The sequence below is a fragment of the Eleginops maclovinus genome, chromosome 4, assembly GCF_036324505.1.
Source record: "Eleginops maclovinus isolate JMC-PN-2008 ecotype Puerto Natales chromosome 4, JC_Emac_rtc_rv5, whole genome shotgun sequence".
Taxonomy (NCBI): domain Eukaryota; kingdom Metazoa; phylum Chordata; class Actinopteri; order Perciformes; family Eleginopidae; genus Eleginops; species Eleginops maclovinus.
The window spans coordinates 7,739,204-7,762,676 of NC_086352.1; the positions used below are offsets into that span (position 1 = coordinate 7,739,204).

The 23,473-nt window shown below is 39.2% G+C and overlaps 1 protein-coding gene across 4 annotated transcripts in view; it reads left to right on the forward strand.

Annotated features, from left to right (window-relative positions):
• The window catches only part of LOC134863565 (carbohydrate sulfotransferase 8-like), a 210,024-nt gene that overhangs the window by 43,172 nt on the left and 143,379 nt on the right, over window positions 1-23,473 (forward strand). For 2 of the 4 annotated variants that reach the window (XM_063882138.1, XM_063882137.1), the window contains exon 2: window positions 12,768-12,961. In XM_063882138.1, coding sequence (XP_063738208.1) covers window positions 12,802-12,961 — 160 coding nt within the window. In that variant the 5' untranslated portion in view covers window positions 12,768-12,801. Of the gene's footprint in view, window positions 1-12,767; window positions 12,962-15,708; window positions 15,909-23,473 lie in introns of those variants that run through there. The other 2 variants (XR_010165679.1, XR_010165678.1) reach the window with 2 other exon arrangements.

Here is a 23,473-nt window from a genome sequence, read left to right on the forward strand (position 1 = left end):
AAGTTTCTGCAGTGGGAGGATGTGTACGTGTGTTTACCTGTGTGGGGTGAGAGTGAGATTTAAAGAGCAAATTCTAGCAAATTTGCAGGTTCACTTTTGTATTTTCCCCCCTTTCCTGGGACATGTCTCCATGCTTTAAAGCTAAAAACCTCTTTATTCTTCTCATACTGCCTCTGCTGCAGCACCTCTTTTCACCCTCTGTCTGAAACCAGAGCCCAGTCTGCTCTGATTGGTTCGCTGGTCGGCTCTGTTGTGATTGGCCAACCTCTTAGAGATGTCGCGCTCCCCCTTAGCCTATCACGTACAATGTGTTGGAGCGCTAGCCAATAGAAGTGTGAGTCTCACACACGGGAGAGAGTGTGTGGGAACACAGGGATTTTAGCCTTTGCAGACCATTTACATGCACTAAAACCTATATAACACACTACAGGAAAGGGAAAACCTCCAAAAAGCATAATAGGACCTCTTTAAAGAGCGCTGAAGGTGATGGTGTCGCCTGTCATGGAGTCTAGTGGTACAATGATCGTAGTGGTTATATAATATGTTTAACCTTTTTATTAAAACAGTAAACTCCCATTGAGATGAAGAAGCTCTTTGTCAGAGGAGAACTAAGGCTCAAAAGAAACCAAATAATGATCCGTACTTTAATATGATTATTGGGCTTCAATAGAAATGCTCATTTATTAAACCCTCCGTGCTTCTCTCTTAGACAAATGCATAGCTTTGACTCTTGGACGTGAGTCTGTGTGGTCTGTATTCCTTTTAGATACGTGCGTGGTGCTGATTATTCTGCTTTTAAAAAGTCCAGACAGATGTTTGGAAAACCCCAAAACACATAATATAGCCCCTTAAACATTTGTCGGGAACACTGTATTTGAATGCATCCCCACCCTTTAAAACACTGATGTTCCCAAATTAGATCCCAAATCTTTTCTTAATTGCATTTCTTGTCTTTGTGTCTTCCTGATGTATATTACCTGTTGACTTACACAGATTGTACTGTGCTGTGTTTATCCTGAAACTAAGACATTTATCTGTTAGCTGTTTATCTGAGACGTTCAGATAGATATGCTGTGTCTGTTTCATTCAGTTTTAAGTCGCCTCAAACTAACTTTCTTCTGTCGTACCGCTGATTCCTTTAATTTCCCACCTTCCTCTTGATTACTTGCTCCCACTTTGATGGACCCAGAGGCAGGAAGTATGAGGAATACCTCAATGCTGAGTTGCAGCACCATTGCACCATATGTCTCTCAGCATGTCAGAACTTAAGAGTCTCCTACTTTCAATCTTCCTCTTACTGTCATGGAGTGCATTTAATCGTAGATATAAACACTGCTGTAGATCTCTGCTTGTTGCACCTGATTATTCTGTGGATGCAAGAGCACATAGCATTTGATTAGCTGTGAGTTGTGGGGCATCATTTCTCAGAAGAGCACAGTGATTGGAATTGAATGGTTTTAAATGGTAATGAAAGTGTCTATGTTTTTGCCAAATGAGCCACGTGTGTGTGATGGCTCGGGGTCAGGTGTTTCCTGGCAGAGAGAAGGGGCTGTAGCTTTGACCCTGTGTAGTGGCCAACCAGACTAAAAGACATTACATTACAATTTTAACCAAAGTGACTTGCATCATGACATAAGTGCATTCGACCATGAAGATACACATGCATAAGTGCTGCACACTTAATTATAAATAATACACTTAAATATGTTTGTATGTTTTTATTATAATTGATATAATTATTATTGTATTTATTGTTTTGTACTGTAATTTTGTTCGGCTAGTATTATAATGATATAATAATAATAATAATAATAATAATAATAATAATAACTCTAATAATAATAATAATATAATGATATAATAATAACAACACTAATAATAACAACACTAATAATAACAACACTAATAATAATAACACAACTAATAATAATAACTCACATAATAACACAACTAATAATAATAATAATAACAATAATAATAATAACACAAATAATAATAATAATAACACACATAATAATAATAACAATAATAATAACAATAATAATAATAACACTAATAATAATAACACTAATAATAACAATAATAATAATAACACTAATAATAATAACACTAATAATAATAATAATAATAATAATAATAACACTAATAATAATAGTAATAATAATAATAATAATAACAATATTTTCATTATTTAATCAAACATGCTTTTGCTTATTAAATATACATGTTTTGGTATTGTTGGGAGAAGAGAATAACTGCTGCCAAAACACTTTTGGAAAATACAGGTTTATTATTTACCCCCTTTGGAAACAAAGATGTGTTTTTATATGAAGTCCTTTTTGAAATGAAAGAAAAGTTGTTGTTCTCCTCTCAGATACTCCTGCATGTACAGTATCTCCTCTGCTGGTCACTGAGCTGTGGCCCTGTATAAATACACTCATCTGTAAACTCATCTGAGAGTGTGCAGCGGAGCTCTGCAGGGCCCTGTGGCAGGGACTGCGCTGACATGATATCGTGTTATAATGTGTTATATTTGAGCATGTCTGATTCTGCTGGAGCTGTCATCACCTGCGCTGCCTGAGCTGGTGTCTGTCCCGAGGCCAGAGAGCCAGGTCACCGTCACACAGCTTCACACAGAGGAGGAGTTGGAGGAGGTTTCTGCCCTGGCGGTACTTTGGTAGCTGAACAGGGGCTGGAAGTAACGGGTTACATTGACTCTTGTTGGGTTGGCGCGCGCCCTCAAACCAAAAGGCCGATTTCCCCCGTAAAATGTTAAAATTATGCCAGAAAACAATATTTCTATGGGTCAAAATGCTATAATGACTCCATAAATATGAAGACGGTGTGAAATGTCTGGGCAGACGGCAGAGACAGCAGAATAAATAAGGGATGGATGTCCGGTGGACGAGTGGCAGGCAGCAGGCTGACACTGAAATGTCTGAATTACATCCTTTCTTTACTCTCCTTTTTTTCTGGAGAGAAGTAAAGAAACCGGAACTCTGGATTTATTTGTTGTTTGAGGTGCAATATATGACTCAGCATCTTTAAGACGTGAAGGAATTCTTATTTTCAGCTTCGCGCTAATGCAGGATAGTCACCGGAAAGTGGGCGGGGCCTACATTTGGCCGGAAGTGACGTTAGGGCCTCATACTGTATTTTCTAGAAAAACCCCTGGATATGCAATATAACAATATACAGATAGATGAGTTTACTCCAATAACAGACCAATATACTTCATATGTTCTATATATAAAACTTTAGGATACTAACATCTTTACAAAAGTAGTTGCAGTTTAAAAGTGTGCCAAGTTTTCGTGACTTGAACCAAGTTGTTGTTGACGAAGAAAATATTTGTCTGGGAGAAAAAAGCTATTGGTTCTTGGTCTCAAGGTCTATTCATATGTTTTTCAGCTCTGGTATAAGAGAAGCTTTTTCAATAGCTCAATATTGGTTTGTTTAAAGAATCTGTGTTTGCCAAGGACAACATTTGTATATGTACCAAACTAAAAATCAGCAATTAATGGTGATAACAGCTGAATATGGCACAGATGATTAGATATTATTAGTACTAAAGGGATCATATCACACCTCATGTGCTCGGGGTTGTTCTGTTAATATACCTTCGACTTTGGTATGTTAAAATAGAAAAGAAAAGCCGATCCGTCTCTTTTCTTTTGTGGTCTCCTCTGTTTGTTTTATAGCACAATGCTTTGTTTGGAAGGGTAAAAATAGATATTGATTGTGTAAATATAGATGATGCACAAAGACTGAGATGGCTGTTAATATCCAGTAACCTCCAGACAAAGCCTGAAAATAGGAAAAATGTGTCTGGCTCATTTGTGGCACTGGTTTAGTTGGGAGTCTTTTTTAAATGAAAACCAGAATATGCTTTAATACCAATTCCACACAGAAATACATATCCACTAAATCCATGGGCTTTTGCATTGCACAGTTCAATCTCTGACCGGGTACATTACATAACATACAGGACCTAATAATAGCTATACATTATGCCCTTTCATTTGCGCCTTAATTATTAATTTGGCTTTATTCCAAACAGTATGGCGCTGTTGGGAATGGATTCAAAGCAACAGCTGTTGTTCAGTATATAATATCATCCCCCACACCTGAAAACAAAGGTACACTTTACATAAATACAGGTGGCAATGCCTGTTTTGTCCAGAAACTATTTATTTCCAAGTTGTTTCAAGTGAACATGCAATCAAAATGTACCACCTTCATCTCTCTGTAATGAAATGAAATGAAATAGCTTAAGTATACAGCTTATCTACTTTTATTTGTAAGAGTTTCACCCATTCGAAACAAATGCATCAGCACATAAATGGCTTGCCTTATTTGCAGTGAATATTTTGGGCTTATGCACAATGAAATCTAATGTTTTGAACTGTAAGGATACACTTCCTGTCCATGTAGTCAGGGTTTCATTTGCTTTTCCTTCTTTCTGCTGAAAGTAGAAGCCATTATTTTCTTCAAATATCTAGAGACCTTTACTATCAATAAAAAGGAGTGTAAAATAGCTAGCAGGGTTGTCGTTAATCCCCTACACTGATTGCTTGGGCTCCTCGCAGCACTGTGAAGAAGAATGTTCTAATTCATCCCAGAGATCACCGGCTGTCATGAAGAAAGACAATTAGCAATGCTTTGAACACGATCGTATACCGGCTCCCATTCTCTCCCCCTCGTCAAATTCCCTCGCACGTAATCATTAATTAATGAAACAGGCCTGCCAGCGGCTTCCATTTCTTTTTGTTTCCTCGCCAACACTTTTCACTTTCACTGACACTCAACTAGACATGAATGGTATTCAAAGACCCAGAATATTTTTCTGGGACATCTGAAATACTCCTAACCTTTGTGAGGAAGCAGGTGATCAGATGTGTGGTAAGATTGTTTGTTTGTTTGTCAATGCATCTGGTGGGAATTCAGCCTATATACATTTGTTTGATTCATGCTTGTTATTCTTATACACCAGCCACTATAGAGTCCATATGCCGTAGACAGTGTAGCATTAAAGGACCAGTGTGTAGTATTTACTTTGATTTAGCAGAAATATACGATGGCCGACAGGTGCCAAAGTTCAACACCTGCCTAAAACATCAAGTACATTTACTCACTTTTAAAATACTTGTACTTGAGTATTTCCATTTGATGCTACTTTGTACTAATACTCCACTACAATTGAAATAAAAATGGTGTACTTTTACTCCACTACATTTATTTAGTACATGTTGTTGCTAGGCAGATTAGGATTAATGATGGTAAATATAATCAGCCCTTAAATCAGACTGTAGTTCACCTGCAGTAAATCCAGCAGCTACCCTGCAGTATACAAAGCCATTCAAACTAGCTGCACCTTTACCAGCTCTGAGAACACTTTAATGATCAATCATTATAAAACATATCAGAGATATTATTCTGAAATGGACCAATCAGACAATGACTACTTTTACTGTCGCTACTTTAAGTACATTTAGAGGAGAGTACTTTCTACTTTCACTGGAGGAACATTTAGAATACTTTTACTGTGACAGAGTATTCCTACACTCTGGTACTTCTACTTTACTCAAGTACAAGACCTGAGTACTTCTACTTTACTCAAGAACAAGATCTGAGTACTTCTACTTTACTCAAGTACAAGATATGAGTACTTCTACTTTACTCAAATAGAAGATCTGAGTACTTCTACTTTACTCAAGTACAAGACCTGAGTACTTCTACTTTTACTCAAATAGAAGACCTGAGTACTTCTACTTTACTCAAGTACAAGACCTGAGTACTTCTACTTTACTCAAGTACAAGATCTGAGTACTTCTACTTTACTCAAGTACAAGATCTGAGTACTTCTACTTTACTCAAGTACAAGATATGAGTACTTCTACTTTACTCAAATAGAAGACCTGAGTACTTCTACTTTACTCAAATAGAAGATCTGAGTACTTCTACTTTACTCAAATGCAAGATCTGAGTACTTCTACTTAACTCAAGTACAAAATCTGAGTACTTCTACTTTTACTCAAGTACAAAATCTGAGTACTTCTACTTTACTCAAGTACAAAATCTGAGTACTTCTACTTTACTCAAGTACAAAATCTGAGTACTTCTACTTTTACTCAAGTACAAAATCTGAGTACTTCTACTTTACTCAAGTACAAAATCTGAGTACTTCTACTTTACTCAAGTACAAGATCTGAGTACTTCTCACAAATGTGCCAAAACACTTGCAAATGAAGAAACATTTTACCAACCTTGACAACACATGCACATCAGTTGGTTTGAATTCATTTAGACATTTGTCTTACTAGGCCAACGATAGAAAAGACATCACAGTTAAACACTTCCTTTACTTATCTGTGAAGACATGTACTGTATATAAACAGCACGTCCTTTTGTCTGCCATGATTTTTATTTAGCTGACTCTTAAAAGCGCAATTGATTGATGTACAGTATATTATAAACATCAGAAACACAACCGTCTTCATTTCCAGTCTGACACAGAAAGGCTCTTTCTTGCATAAAAATAGGACGTTATGTAATTTCTTGGCGTATACATCTGTTTGGAAGTAAAGTACAAAGGCGATGTCTTTTAAAAGGAAGCGCTGTTTGATCATAATGAGATGTCGGTGTCAAGTCGTGGCAGTTGCATTATGTTTTGTTTTTACCTTTTTTGTTTTAATATTTCAGATAATGTTGACTGAGAGTGCATGCTTTTTTTCTGCTCTGCCTTGCGTTGTACTTTAAGACTGTGGAGATAAACAGTAAGACAGACCCCTGTGTTGCTGCAATCTTTTAAAGAAATTAAAGGATAAATATTTCAGGTATTAAACGGCGTCCTAACACTGAGACTGAACTGTACTTTATAGGAATCAAACACACGTACGCTCTACTCTTAACTGTTTTTTATTGTAAGAAAACATTTCTCACAGCTTACTCATAACGGACAGGGTGGTCTTTGAAGGATTCACCTCCTTATTGCAGTCACTTTTCTTATTTGATGGTAAAGATGATCATTTCTACCTTTCCCGGCAGGGAGTGCCACAGGGGTCTGTACTAGGACCTTTTCTTTTTCTAGCTGTCCTTATTTTTTTACAACCCTCTTATTTTGAGTATCACAGTAGTAAGAACATCCAATACTGCTCCTCTTCTTTAAGAAAGACTGCTCAATCAAGGTCCTCAGGCCCAAAAAGAACGACACTGCAGATACAAGCGGCCAAAAAGGGGTTCCTTAAGATGAGAAGATCCCCTCCGCCACCCGCTTCGTGTAATCGGTAGAACCTGGATGGATGTACAGATGATCCAGGACACTGAAACGTATGTTTATCTTCTTGTGCATGGATAAATTCAATGGTTTCGTAGAAGGCTTGCTGTGCATCAACAAACAGTCTTACATTTTGCAGAAGAGGCACACTAATTAAAATCACAACATGAGGAAAACCAGGACATCTCTTTTGATATAATTAAACCGACCAGCCGTTGTGTTGTATTGTTTAGATTGTTACAGTATCCCTGGATTTCTTTCTGAATAGCAGTTGTTTCTTCAGTATGTATCTTCTTGCTGATTCCCACCTTATTCTGTCATTGTTTTTGTCAAGTGGCCCATTGCAACCCATGTTTGGGATATGAGTATGATGGTAGTACACTAAAGTAAAAGTGCAAGTACACAGATAAGTAAAATACCCACGGCGATATGACAGTAAGGAGGCTTGTGTTACACAGACATAGCCGAAAAATATAAAGGGAGCTGCTGAATCCAAACACTCGCTTGAGGCCAAGAAAACAAGGCCACTCTTTTCAAATGAACAAAATCAACACTGACACGAATACATGCTTTTCACACTTTGCTGAGTCTGTGCTCCATTGCCAGTGTTTGCAATAGACTTAAAGGAAAATAAATTTGAATCCTAGTTTGAGCGCTTTAAAAGATGAAGCAGACGTGTGTTTACCTGACCCCGATATGTTATTCAACACTAAGGTGACGATACTGATGGGTAAGACCTTAAAGAAATGGAAGTGAAACATGGAATATTTACCTATGAAAAGGTTATGTTCTGGGGGTTTGTACCATTGTAGTGAGTGACACTTTTAGGAGAATCAGAAACAGGGAATTTGTCCTGGTGTTATGGTGCATATCTATACGTTCATAAAAATAAAACAAAAATTGGAGAAACTGTTTTAAGATAATTAGAATGACATAAAAAAATAGAGTAATATTTAATTTGAATATAGGTATACCCATATAAATCAAATTGGAATAACATATGTGCATTTACAATGTGCAGAACTGACAGTATTATAATGCAAAACCAGATATGTTAACATTGTGTGCATTAATGTAATGCATTGAGTCTATGATGTGGCTGAGGGTCAGTGTCAGTGGGGGTCCCGGGCCTTGTCGATGAAGCCGGTAGCAGAGTGGGAGAAACTGCTCAGGTGGCGTTCATGTTTACTAGGATCTAAAAGGTCCTACTCTGTTGAAGAAAACAGAATTAAAAGGAGTCATCTTGTATAGCATTTTATGACTGAAAGTGACAGTGAGAGTCAACTTTAAAAAAAATCACATCCGTTTTTACTCTTCATGGTGGCCGACAGATGCAACTGCCCAAATGTATTCCTCTCTCAGAGACACACTGCAGCTGCAAATGTGCAAAACACATCTTCCCCAACTTGACAACACATGCACAGCGATCAGAAGCTAGCTTACAGCGGATCTGCAATAATATCGGAAGGGATCATGTGATGTGAAGGCAATAAAACCATCATTTTAGCGAATACACTTTATAGTCCCTGCCCGTCAACAAGCGCTCCTGTCCGAGCTGTGCATCACTTTGAGTGTCCCATGGTTTGTGTTGTCTTTTGAACTTCTTCTTGCAGCATTTGTGAAGATTTGTCTCCATTTGCATGTGTTCAGGTGCATTTGCGGTTTTATATCTGCATAGTTTTTTAAACTGCAGCACACTTCTCTCCTAATGCAAGTGTTTTGGGTTGTTGTAGCACATTTGTACCTGTCGGCCACTGTAGAGGCTTATTCACAAAAAGCTTAAAGAATTGAAATCTTTACCAAAACTGCTGTTGATTCACTAGTTTTCAACAGGTCAATAACCAATGTCTCTATAATCCCATGAAAGAACATCATTAGTTGTATGGCTTTAATGAAATGAATAGAGGTCTACTAATTACAATGTTTTTTCCATAGTGGTAACAGCACAAAGGGAATACAAATGTCAACCAATAAGGAGAGTCCCCTAGTTACCACCTGAGTTGGCATGGAAACAATAGAAAGTACATTAATTAGGTTGAAATGTGTGCATCTATTCCCAGCAGTTTCTTGTATTAACACGCAATGATGCATTTATACATAAAAAGTTTGCCTTAATTAGCTTCATCCCCCCTGTTGCTCAGGATTTAAAGATTAGGGAAAGAACAGAACATTTTCCTCGGCCTTTATAAAAGGGAACATGTGTTATTAACTCCACCGAGTGTGTGTGTGTGTGTATATGGTACATGTGTGGCACACTTGGACAACAAAGGGACTTCCGGGCACGCATACCGTACTTTCTAAACACAATCCTTTTACTTTGTTCGTTCCCAGACACACAAACACATCACTGCAATGTGGCTGCATGCTCTCGGCTAGGTCTAATAAGTGGAGTCTTTGCATAAACACTGCATTAAAGCCATTATAAACCTACTATATAATCCTCATATCTGCATTATTGCTGATACACCTTGAATGCAATATACATCTGTGTCACACCTTTTACCACAAATACAACATCCTTTTACTTTGTTCGTTCCGAGACACACAAACACCACTGCAACGTGGCCGCATGCCCTCGGCTTGGTCTAAATAGTGGAGTCTTTGCATAAACACTACAGGCATTAGCCATCTCCATGCAGGTGACGCACTGTTTCACATGACCAATTCAATATGTAACTGTTAAAAATGCAATATAACTCGCTTGTGTATATATCGTTGCACTTTGAACACCTGGGACACTGCTTTCAAACATCTTTTCATCACTTACCAGAAATCCACAACCACATCACTGCAACGTGGCTTCAGACTGTCGGCTAGGTCTAATAAGTGATGCCTTTACTTCATCTGCGTTTCACCTGTAGGACACCTGAGCTGCCCTCTGTGCCTGTGTGAGCTTTACTCCCTCTAACTATAACTTGACCTACTGAATATTAAAGATGGAATTGCACATGAACATATACTATCGGAAAATTACAGGTTAATAAAATACCAAAAACACAACGACATGTGAAGTGCTTTTGTAATATAATGCAGGTTCATGTCCTATAGGTCCAATTTTACTGTGAGTCCCACATATGCAGCAATAAGGATGATTTCCACCATCTCAAAACTACTTTTATCAATCAGCTGGTCTATAAAAAGCCTCCGTATTTATACATCTCGATATTTGGCTGCATCTGCACTTTTTAAAGCACAAAATCAAAGTTTCAAGTCAGCAAAAAGCTCACCCAAAATGAATAATTAACAAAAGTGTGGTGGATACATCACACACAAACCCTCCAACATTGCCTCGTCACTTTCCTTTTCTTAAAATACAAATGCAATACACACAAGCGCACTCATTTTTGGCCATTCTGCTCCTTGTTGAGTTGTTGATGCGATTGTTTGTTAACTTGAGTATTTGGCAAGACATTATTACAAGCCTCTCTGGATTTCTGGATCACCTGCGTACTTCCTATCCCATCATCTCTCCACTTTATCACCTGTTTGAACAGTTGACAATAAAACCCAAATCCTGACAGGAGTCACTGTGTAGTAAATCATGTCACATTTAGTGTTTTACACTCATTTGCGGCTTATTTACAGCTTCAGGTTTCAGCACAGGGTGCAATGTGAAAGTCAGGTTTGTGACACCGCCTCTGAAATGGAGCCAATTTTATTTCCGGCAATGACAACACATGCTCCAGTAGTCAGCAGAGCTCATTTGCATATTAATTATCAGACAGATGCTCCGCGGTCTCTCTGCTGTATGTGCACGGGGCTGGTCTGCGCTCATGCCAGTCCACCTGGAAATGTGTTTACCAAACTACACACACACACACACACACACACACACACACACACACACACACACACACACACACACACACACACACACACACACACACACACACACACACACACACACACACACACACACACTTCTTTGTTTGGGGGAATGAGGTGTCGGGACATCTTGTCTCCATGGTCCTTTTTTAAACGGCTTTGGTTTGTCGCACTATATTGATTTACCTCTCTAACTACTAGCTAAAGATGGAGGTGTTCAGTTTCAATAAGTAATACACATTTCTCATAAACCAGTGTATGTATTGTAATGTGCATGTTATATATTGTAATGTGCATGTTATATATTATGATGTGCACACTTTACTTAACTTCTCATGTTTACATCTTTTTATTCTATTTTACATTTTTTAGAGATTTTACTTTAACTAATTAATCTTCTGTAATACTTTTTATTGCACATTCTTGCTTCTAAAGCTTTAGATAAATATGTTGTTTTACTATTCTTTGTATCTTTAATTGGACATATTACTTTAGCTATTGTGTTTTTTTATAAATATCTTAAACAAACCTTTTATATGTCCAGCAGTGGCTCAGTCAGTAGGGGCTTGGACTGGGAATCGTAGGGTGGCCGGTTCAAGTCCCCGAACAGACTTGAAATATGGAAAGTGGACTGCTACTTGGAGAGGTCCCAGTTCACCTCCTAGGCCCTGCTGTGGTGCCCTTGAGCAAGGCACCGGACACCTCCAATCCCCCCTCCCCATTGCTCCCCGGGCGCTGCACGATAGCTGCCCACTGCTCCTAGTACTAGGATGGGTTAAATGCAGAGGACCAATTTCACTGTGTGTGCTCTGCTGTGTGCATGTATGTGACAATAAAGAGGGTTTCATCCTCCGATTCTATTCTATTTGTTTTTTAAATTATGTTTATCATTTTTTGTATTTATAGAATCTTTTATTTCACTTCTTGATTTAACTTGTGTTATTTAAATAGTTTTATTTGTATTTTTTGTGTTGCATAATCATACTTTAACTTATATTTCATCAAAAATATTTTTAATTCCACTTTATTTTATTGTGTATTTTACTTTAACTTCTTATATACAAATAAACATATATTTTACTTAATCTTTTATTGGACATTTTAAGTAATTAAACAACATTTTACCAGTAAGTTTAATAGAAAATTCAATATTTACTTCAAACAGGAATAAAGTAGCATAAAAAAGAAGAGAATACTGAAGTGAAGTGCAGGTTTAGCTACAGGTTTGCACTGAAAATACTGGTCATTTATTGACCTTTTTTCCTCAGTGCCAGTGTCATTTAATATTAATGCAGAGAAATGAGAAACTCTGAACACAGTTCAACATAAAGGGAAACCACTCGAGATTAAAGTAATTCAAACTATATCTTTATTTAAAACCAAGGCATATGTAAATTGATCTGCAGTCAGTGGAGTTTGCTATTCTAAAAGAAGCATTGTGTTGTGAAGCCTAAAAGGGGATCATGCGATGGGCACAAAGGGAAAGAAGAGTCATCCTAAATAACTAATAAGGCTCACCTTGCTTTGTATTTCCACCTGTAGCAACATGCACACACAGGACGGCAGTGAAAGGGTCCGACGGGCCGCCCCCCTGTGTCCCTCACTCCCTTTTTTATCTCACCTTCGCTCCTCTCATCTTTGCCTGTCTCCTTTTGGTTTCCTCCAGAACTTATTGCATTGGTGTCTGACTGTGGCGCGTCATGCTGTGGATGAAGTGGAAGATGGGGGTGGACTCCCTCCGTGGACGGAGAAGGAGGCTGCCATGCTCCCTCTGGTTCCTCCTGCTGTTCGCTGCTGGAGGTCTGTTGCTCTTCATCCACCAGCGGGATCTGTCAGAGATGGTGCAGCAGCAATACCCAGGTTAGTCCTCTCCCTAAAACACCATCACTTTCCACTGTAGAGAAGCTGATAAAAAGAGAGGAGCATTCAGCTGCCAAAAATAAAGTCACAGCACTGTTATATTCTCGCAAGAATGATTGCATTACCTCCGATCAGAGGAAGCTTTATTATGATATAGTGTCCTACTGTGTATGTTTGTTGTCTCATTGCTGCTTAATTACTAACTAAAGCTAGTTAACCTACTGCTCACTGTTTAAGGACTCGCTGCTGATGTGGACGAGAGGCTGTTTGAATGATTTTGAGTTTAACCATGTGGTGAAATAGCTCTGTTTTGTTGCTGCCATTGATAATGAGCATAGCCATGGCTGTGCTTTGGCCCTCCGGCTGAATATTAGAGAAAGAAAATCACTGCTGCCTTGGCTTTAAGGACACGACTGTAACCACTGGTTGAGCATTGTAGTGAACCCGGGGTGTATTAGTAGCACATCTGTCATATCTGGTATCCCATGTTGCATAGAGAAGTAAAAAGTAGTCAGAATAAAGCTCTGCATACGACAAGTGCAGCCAGTCGTCGTGTGGTCAGCGTTTCCACAGAGACGACGGGAGGTCTTACAGTCAATTTTCCAAATGAGTCAAGCCATGGTCCTCTTAAAGGGACCCAACGTGCCTCTGCTTTGCTCTCAGCATTAAGGAGATTGGGGTTTAAGCAGCCGTGATGGAAGAGTGTCCTGAGCGTGTAAAACTAAGCCGCTTCATGTCTCAGAAACAAGAGATCAGCTGCTTGCTTGTGTGCCTCTTTGGCTTGTACTACTCTCTCCACCTAAATGAGAGCGGGATTAGTCTTTTGTTGTTGTTGTTGTTGGACCAGCTCCTGCAATGGCCTTCCACTCAAATATTTTGACACACATCTTCATGGACTCGGTGGGGATATTCCTACATCACATTTTTGTTTTGGATTGAACTTTTCTGGGTCAATTTTTCACATTTCCACTGTTGTGAATAATCAGTGTGTTTGTGCTTCTTAAATAACATGCTGATGAAGTGGCTCAGCGTGGCTCTCTGGGGATAAAACCTTCATCTTTACATAAAATCAAGTCAACTGAGGTGCGACACGGCTGTGTTTCAACAGCATTGTGAGTCATTTTAAATATCAGATCAGTGTGACATCATACAGCAAAGACAGCCACTTCGCTGGAGGCGAGTCTCTCTGACCCTCTAATTTCCCCCTGATTGTCAGATGCTTTCAGGCACCGTGTCAGGTGGAAAACAAGCCATTCACACTGACAAAAACACATGCAGGAAACAAAACGGACGTACATATCACGTACTCACAAACTGTGTTTAATTTCATGACAAATAACAGACACAAAGATATCCTGGTCGAAACATTAGAACAAATTAAGTCAAAAAATGATCTGGATGGATGTGCAAAGTGAGGTGTGACTGTCCTTTGAGCGCACCACTTAAAAGGGGCTGACAGGTTTTAATTAAGCCCATCACTGGATGCATTCAATATTAGTCTCCAATATTTGTTCATTTTGGAATAATTCTGTCTACTTGATGTAATGCTGTTTATTCACTTACATTACATTTACCGGGCTCTTAGAGAACGGCATTTTGTACTCTCATTAAAAAATGAACACGTTCTTACTTGGTGTTGGAGATATAATTTAGCTGTAATATGTCGCTCTTTTCATTCTGGTATGAGCAAATAATTTTGAGGGACTTGTACTTTACTTGAGTATTTCCATCTAATGCTGCATTGTACTTCTACTCCAGTACAGTTCAGATGTAAATGGGGTACTCCACTACATGTATTTATTACCTTCAGTTGCTAGGCAGATTTGATTCATGATGTGAAATATAATCTCCCTTAAATCAGACTTTAGTTCACCTGCAGTAAATCCAGCAGCTACCCTGCAGTATACAAAGCCATTCAAACTAGCTGCACCTTTACCAGCTCTGAGAACACTTTAATGATCAATCATTATAAAACATATCAGAGATATTATTCTGAAATGGACCAATCAGACAATGACTACTTTTACTGTCGCTACTTTAAGTACATTTAGATGAGAGTACTTTCTACTTTCACTGGAGGAACATTTAGAATACTTTCACTGTGACAGAGTATTCCTACACTCTGGGTCCTGCTTGTTGTCCTCCGATGCATTGCAACCGGCACTTATTTTTCCTCCTTCAGCCTTGAGCATTATCACAATCATGTAGTGTCTCGTAACGTGTGAACACAAACTGCAGAGTATTGCCCACATCTCTCTTTTGCACATCAGTGAGCACTTGACATTAATTTACTGACGGCTATTAGCGAGTGCTTTGACATTTATCATTCACGCTTTAGAACAGCTGTCTGGGGGAAACGTCTTCAATGAGCCTCACCGTTTGACAACATGTAACCGTTTCCCTACGACAGACGATCAAACGTCTGACCTCTCAAAGATCAGCCTGCAATTTAAACTGATCTAATTCAAATCTACTTCCTTATTATTTGCATAGAAGGGGAGTAATTTATCCTCCATTTAACATTCAGCAAGAACAGCTAACGGTAAATATTGTTTCTGTGTCATCGTCAAACCTCTGCTTTAGGATACAAATACTGTAGATAATGGCCAGTCTCACTCTTAAGTGTGTCTTAGGAAATATCAGATTAATGTGTAACTTAAAAAGAGAGCATTGGAAAATCCCTCACGGCTTTTTGTTCAGCTACTTTTTTGTGGGTTTCTTTGTTGTTTTTTCTCCTTAATTTTTAGTTCATCATGGGAAGAGGATGGGTCAAATGCAGAGACCACCTGCTGGGTGGTGGCGTCCATAGGGACTTGGCTTGGGAACCGGAAGGTCACCGGTTCAAGTCCCCGAACCACTAGGATGGGTCAAATGCAGAATGTGAATTTTCCCTCCGTAGGACGATTAATGGTTCCTTCTTCTTAATAAAACAATATATAACACCAAATATATGTGCATTGCTAAATAATTGAAGCTGCTTTGTTTAAATGTGTTGGTAGGTAATTGACACTTTGCAAGCTTAATTAACTATAGTACACTTAGACTTCCTGTTGTGCCATAAAAAAGCATAACACAGGAAACTAAATGTGTCAAATGCTCATATGTAACAGCAGAAGCCTTAGCAATCAATAGTATAAAACATCGTCTGAGAAATAAAACCTCAAATTTCATTAACTGCTGAAACTAAGAGCGACGCTGCTTTTCGTGACAATTCCTCTCTCCTGATTACGTGCCATTCTCCAGCATGTGTGTGTCTTATGATAAGTTTTGCTGCCTGAGCACATCCTTTTATCTTCTCTTCTATTTCGCTACTTGAATATTGAAGTACACATTCTACTTTACTAAATCATGCATGAGCCTGTGTGCCGTATACAGCTGCTGCTCCTTGGCCCCCTCCCTAAAGCACAATGAGCAGGCAGTATCTTTGCCTTAAGCTATGGTGCTTCACAGAAGCTCATATCTAATAGAGTTGAGTTATAATACATCGGGTGTCAGCTTTTATCTCCCTCCCCCCTCTCTCTCTACCTCTTTATTTGGCTTGCAGTGTGCTGGAGAACTTTGTATCCCATGGTTTAGATGGCCTGCACAATGGTATAGCTGAGAAAACTGCAGTTTAACCGCGACAGCCTCCCCCGCTGATCTCGCCCGGGTAATTGTTTAAGGACAATTGGAGAAACAGCAGCCAGCTTCTCGGGAGGAGAAGGCCACTGAAGAGGCAGCAGTTCAGATAAATTGTCTACACAAATTTACACCTCTGGGCATTTTTCAGATGAGTGTGGCAGTTAGGAGGAAGTGCTGTGGTGAGCGGAGGTCGGCCTGTGTGTCACTTCACAAACTTTAGTGCAGAGCAATCTATAAAAGGAGGAGAGGAGGCAAAGTGTGTGTCGTTAAAAATGTGTGTTTACTGGCAAGCACATGCATGCATCTCTGTGTATTAATAACATGCCATTTGTTAAGTGCTTTTAACAAAACTTACCCTAAGTGCAAACACTTTAGCATCGCTGGTCTCGACTCTGGGGTTGGATTTTGGCTCAGATACACATAAAGCATACCTTTTTTTTGTTGTACTTTAATTGGTGTTGTAGGAGCCACTTTCTGAACACACACTGGCACAAACAGTACACACACTTACACTGAAGTTAAGTCTGGCTAGCAAAGTCGTTGTGTTCGAAATGTCATTTTTGCATGGTGATTGAAATCTCATCATTTAACAGACAAGAGGAAAGAAAATGGACTAAGTGTTCAACTGGGAACGTTTTGTATCAGACGTTATTCACCTGACAAGCTAAAGTGTGCGTCATTTACGTAAACAGAGCGGCACCTCACCGCCTGAAAGCATTGGCTTAGCCTCTAGAGGTGTGAATACCATTTTAATTCATTGATAAAATACCTTTTGAGAGACAGTCTACTCAAATATTTGTCCCCAGCAGCTCTGTTAGAATAAACAGCCTTCAGGATACAAACACACTGATGGGGAAACAAAGCCGTCTACCAATTACCTCACACTGTAAGAAATTACTGTACGGCAAAGCAAAGGGACAAATCTAGTTTGGTTTCACATTTTCATGGATCTGTTTTTCATTTTACGACCCAGAAGTGTTTCAGAAGCTAACCAAAAGGATGGCTACATATTTTAACTTGAACAACTCACTATGATAGTAGTTAGAACTATGAGCAAGCAACTCCAAAATAGAGTTAAACTACTATTTTAATTATACAGTATGTAGTTTATTATGATGCAAAGTTCCATATTTTCCTGATCTGTCACACCAGCTTCCTGTTTTATTTTGAAAATTCTTAACCCCCTGTCTGTTTTGACTTCCTGCCTTTGTGTTTCCCCTCCCCTCCCCAGCTGTGTCTTGTCCTTGTGATTAGTCTATGTCTTTAAGTTCTGGTCTGTTCTGTTGGTGGATGTCAGATCCTTGTATGTCTTACTGAGTGCAGAAGTGAGTTTTTGGGAGTTATTTTGTTTCGCCTGGCTACCTGAATAGAGGTATTTTTTGGTTTTGAACATTTGTCCGTCTGCATTTTGGTCCGATCTGCCCTGAAGCGTGACATCTATGACATTGTAAAAAAACACATTCCTCTGGTTTGTGTTCATTTTCACAATGCGAAAGTCATTGAACAGCACAGCTATGATAGAAGTCAGGAGAAAAAACACTTCTGATGTTTAATTGGTTCCAAGTTGAGGATTTTAATTAAATATGCCAAATTAAGTAAATATGTTTGTTATTTTTTCACTTAGCCTCAATTGTTGCTGTAGCCTCCAGCTGCAGCTGCGGAGTGTGAAGCACAGCTGTAAATGATAATAATATAAATACATTTCTGCAAATTAAAGTGCTGTAACACAATGAAATAAAAAAAGGGTGTGAAAACCTATTTTCATTTCTCTATGAACAAGTCCGGGCAAAAAGTCATTTCAGTTGCTGATGGTAGAAGGTTGAAGGATAAGATCAGTAATTAAAAGAAAGCTCATTGGTGCTGATTTTCCTTTTCATCCTTGTTTGTTTTTGTAACCAAAGAACAACTTATTATTTAATGTTTACACTTTTTTCAACTCATTTCTCATCGAGTCACCGGCTCGTTTTGTTTCCAGCCATCAACTTTATTGAATTTGTACGCTCCCAATGTGGCATCATCTGATAATAGCAGGCCTTTTCCCAGCTTAAAAGCTGAAAGCAACCCACCCAAGGACCCAGAAACAGCATTTAATTGCTATAAAGTGCCAGATATCCTTCTCTCTGAGCCTAAAGAGAGGACATGTTGGACTTAAAATCACCAGATAGCCGTGAAATGCAACTACAATTGAATGCTAATGCAGCTCTGTATCCGCCTAAAGAGCAATCGTTATTAAAGGTTTTATTTAACTTGATGTTATGCATTTTCAATATTCACTTGCTGGCTCGATATAAGCAAAAAGAAAAAGACTTGAATACAATAAGAAATGTTATCAATACCTTTGTTTGTTTGTTTCACTTCACCACCCTTCATTAACAAAATCAATGTCTGAAAACGTCAGACTCCTGTCTCTGACTTTGCATGAATTATTTGGAGAAAAAAAGTACCTTCCCCTTGATTGTCATTTAACATTTACTCCCATACTATAAGTCCAGTCACTCCCACCACTGCTGAGATAAAGTAAAAGCTCCACATTGAGTGATACAACATTTAGGCAGCGAGCCATACAGTAAGCTGGCAGCTGCAAAGGAAGCACCGTGTTCATTAAATCTCTGCAGAATAAATGGTATAAACTGGTGGAGACTTGCAGACAAAACATTGCAGGAGAGGTTAGCAGTTCGGAGATAATGGGGCAAGCATAGGCAGAGAAGGTAGACAAAGGTATCTTTAAATGCACTGTTTATTTTGGCGTGCCAAGTTTATCCCGAAAATACAGTTAATAAAAGATGTAATGAATGGTCTAGCTGTCTACTGTTGGCTTCCCCTCTAACTCCACTTCCCTCTGTCTGTGTCCACTGCCAGGAGCCGGGCATATTGTTTCACGCTCCAAGGTAAAATTTGATCTCTCCGTCAGAGGTCCGTTAATCCCTTAAGCCTGGTCTGTTTGCAAAGTCCAATTTAGCTGCCTCTTAATGTAATTAAATTGTGCTGATGACCCTCAGAGCAGTGGTGCTGCACCATATTTGAATGCAAAGCCTCCACTGGATGTTTGTGGATTTATTATTATTTTTTTATCCTGCTTTTCCATTCTTTCATCCGCAAAGCTCCTTTAACAAAGCCTGCTTCTGTTGTGCTGGCACTATCCCCCTCATTCCTCCCAGAGCTGCAACATCATTGGAAAGCAGTTCTTGGAAATGCTCCACCACAGTCATATTTAACCAACTTTTAAGCACAATTGGCTCACTGAAAACAAGGGGGTATGTTGTGTTCTGGGCTACCTTGATTAAGCAGTGCTATCTGGGATCACATGACATCTGGCAGGGGACCTTAGAGCAAGTATTATCATAACTGTGGTTCCACATTCAGCAGGCCTCTGGGGTTCCCTGCAAACAATAACACAGACTCTCCTCCTGCATCAGGTGCCTGCATCGCCGCCTCTTCCAGACTTTTGCCATATCAATTGGATTTAAAATGAAGCCGCTCAGAGGCAACTGCAAGGTCATGTGGTTTTCCATTAACATTAAAGCCCGGGGTGATGCCATAGGAGCCCTGCAACATAATCTGGTTTCCCTGCCATCTGATCTGGCTCGCCATTTTGCTTCCATATGCCAATCTATACAAATAGATTTAGTTTTTCTACATCTGTGCTCCAGCAGAGGTGAAACACTTAGAAATAGCTTTGAGAAATGGGGAAGAAAGAACACTTTTGACATCAATTGTTCAATACATGTTCAAAATACTCCAGAAAATTGGAGCAATTGTTATATTTTGAAAGTTCCAATGAACAGGTAGACAGTCACAGCATTCACAATCATTCTTAAATTCTTCAAAACAGCTGATCTTTAATATCCCAAAAAAACCATGAAACATAAAGTATAGATCCAGGAGCAACCTGAGAGGTCGAGAGTTGATTGAAACGTAAAGAAAAACATGCTCTGATCTTTCCTTCAACCCAGCAGAGGTGAAGATGCATTGTTGTCAGCCAGTGACGAAGCAGACAGGGGCTAAGACCCCCCACTGAGCAGCAGAACATGGTTTGGCCATCCTGCTGGTGGTGGAGGGAGGGGGGGCTTCAGGTTGCCCTTTTCTATAATGCCCCGCTGAGTAACGTTAAAAAAAAAAAAACCAAAGGAAATAAAACAGAACAGGGCCAGAGCATCAGGTGGATCCAGCAGTGCGGCTGATTTTTGAAAGTGTCTTTGGAGATGGCAATCACAGATGCTGCCTCTGTGCGCCTCAGTCCGTCTCATGCTATGTCACTGGGAGACGCTCAGCTGAGGCTCGAAAACAAAAGGGGTTCATCTTTAGGAAGATAGTTCCAGATAAACAAAGACAGTTTGGGAATCATAGATATAAGTACAAACAGCCGAGTTCACAGCGGCATTCATGCTCCGGATTCCAATTTTCAGCTCACATCTGATCTGTTTTGGACGACTGACCATATCTATTTCAGGATGGAGCCAATATCCAACAGCAAAAGAAGCTAAAAGTGATTTCACAAAGACATCAGTAAAGATTTTTACATCCGGGCTTCTCCTACTTTAATGGAGATCAGTTACAGGGTGAGGCTCAGATTTCTGGCTGTGCAGAAGCCCTGAAATGCCAACAGAGGCATGGTAACAATGCATGTATTGTACCCACGTCGCTCTGTAATTACTACGAGCAGGTCGGCTTCAGCAGCACAAAGGCTGATTAAACTCAGCACTTGTCTTCTTTCTCACTTTGACATTGTCTTGGCTGTCGGTGTCCACAGTCCCTCTGATATCAATCCTGAATTTTCAGGCAACAAGAGGATTCTCGATCCTGTGAGAAAACCAATTAGCCAAGACTGGCGCTGATTTCAAAAACTGCCTAATAAAATGCAACATGACTGACACATGGGGAGCCAAAACTGACATCTATGCTTTGTATCCAACAAACTGAGGGGGAAAAACTCAACATTTAGTCCATTTATTTTGCTTTCTGTGCCTTTATTAAACTGCAATATCTTACCAATTAAAGACAAAATTAATCCAGCAATGCAGTCTTAGTTTAATTACTCTATACTATGGCTAAGTGTACAGCATTTAATAAATTACACACTTGTAGAGAAATCACACGGCTCACATAGCTGGGGCCTGATTCTGTCAGTGCTTATCTTAATCTTCACTCTTTAATATGCATGTGATCAATTTTGTAAGCTGGTTTAGCATGATTGGAGTTGAAACGTGTCATACAGCCAGAGATAATAAAAAAACGTTAATCTTTTGACCATAGATACTGCGTCGTACCGCTCAACCCATAGAATGAGTAGGAGAACAGAGAAGGGATTGAGGGATTCCTTAATAGGTTACCTGCTGGTATAGTGAAAGAAATGTTCACTATTGTCCAGAGGTAACGACTCGATGACTTCAGACTCAATTTTGCTAAATAACAGAATATTTGCAAGTAGGCTTGGACTTTATCACAAAAGACTTGTGACTTGTCTTGGACTTCAGCCTTTTGATTTGAAATCCTAATACCTCAAATTCAAAAGATAAAAACCTTCTTACCCCGGATTTTTTTCTATTCATTTGGACACAAATTCGACATCAAATTCCCCAAAACGGCTTTGTTTGAACCAATCCAATAGAATTCAATCAAGTTGCAGGAGAGAAGAATTATAATTAAGGTTACTTTAACTGATTACAAGTTGGGAAACAATTACTAAAAACAATTTGGTTTAGAGAAGAAGTGCATCGTTATTTTGGAGTTGGTCCCACTTCTGCCTGAATCCATTGACCGTTGAACCAAAGCAATCTTTTTTGCACGCCTAAATGTTGGTAGTATTATCAGCTTTCTTAAAGTTGGTGGGGATATCATCTGCTCCTTTTTCTGCCTGCGATGTGACAGAAAGAAACTTTATCTGTACAATTCATCCGACAGCTCTGAATAAGTACCTTCACATCAAACACAATGTTCCTTTCAGAGAGCTCCTCTTCAACTCTGCAAATACATCAGACGAGTAACAAAAAAACCAACAACCTTGTCTTAAGTATTCCCAACCCAAAGAAAGTGTGCAAGTTTGAGCTTTTCAACTATCTTCCATAGGGTTGAGATGCACCATGAACAGGAAGAGACATACAGAGCGGGAGCGGGAGGGGAAAGGAAGGTTATATAACCTCACATCTCACCAAAGAGACATCTTGCCCCTTTTTATAAGCGAAGAAGTTATAACTAAGGCCGATGTTCAAGGTTGTCACTGTGCAGGATGCAGATTATACAAGACGGGATATTGTTGGCTCAACCTAAATGCATTGCTATGATTGTCCTAAGATGGTAATTGTGTGAATATTTCTTAAACATTGCGATGAAAGACCCAAGGCCAAAACATGTTCAGTAAAACATGCTTCTAGAGTCTAGTTTTCTGCTTAAATTCTGTATATTTTTCTAATTCTCAGCTGTTATTTGAATTTATTCCTCTCCTGGGACATGTCTCCCTGCTTTAATGTTCAAAAAGCTCTTTATTTTTCTCATACTGCCTGTGCTGCAGCACCTCTTTTCATCCTCTGTCTGAAACCAGAGCCCAGTCTGCTCTGATTGGTTAGCTGGCCGACTCTGTTGTGATTGGTCAACCCCTTACATGTGCCCTGCCCCTTAGCCTATCACGTACAATGTGTCAGAGCACTAGCCAATAGAATCGTGAGTGTTTCATTGTGCTGTCATCATGGTCTAGAGGTAAAATAAACTTAAAACGGGGATTGTAGCCTCTGCAGACCATTCACATGCACTAAAACCTATTCAACACGCTACGGGAAAGGAAAAACACCAGAAATCAATCATCATTCGGCCTCTTTAAAACCCAATAATGAGTTTAATCAGGGCCGATCTTCCCTTTTGAATTCCTCTCCATGTATTTGTTCTCTGATCAACAGC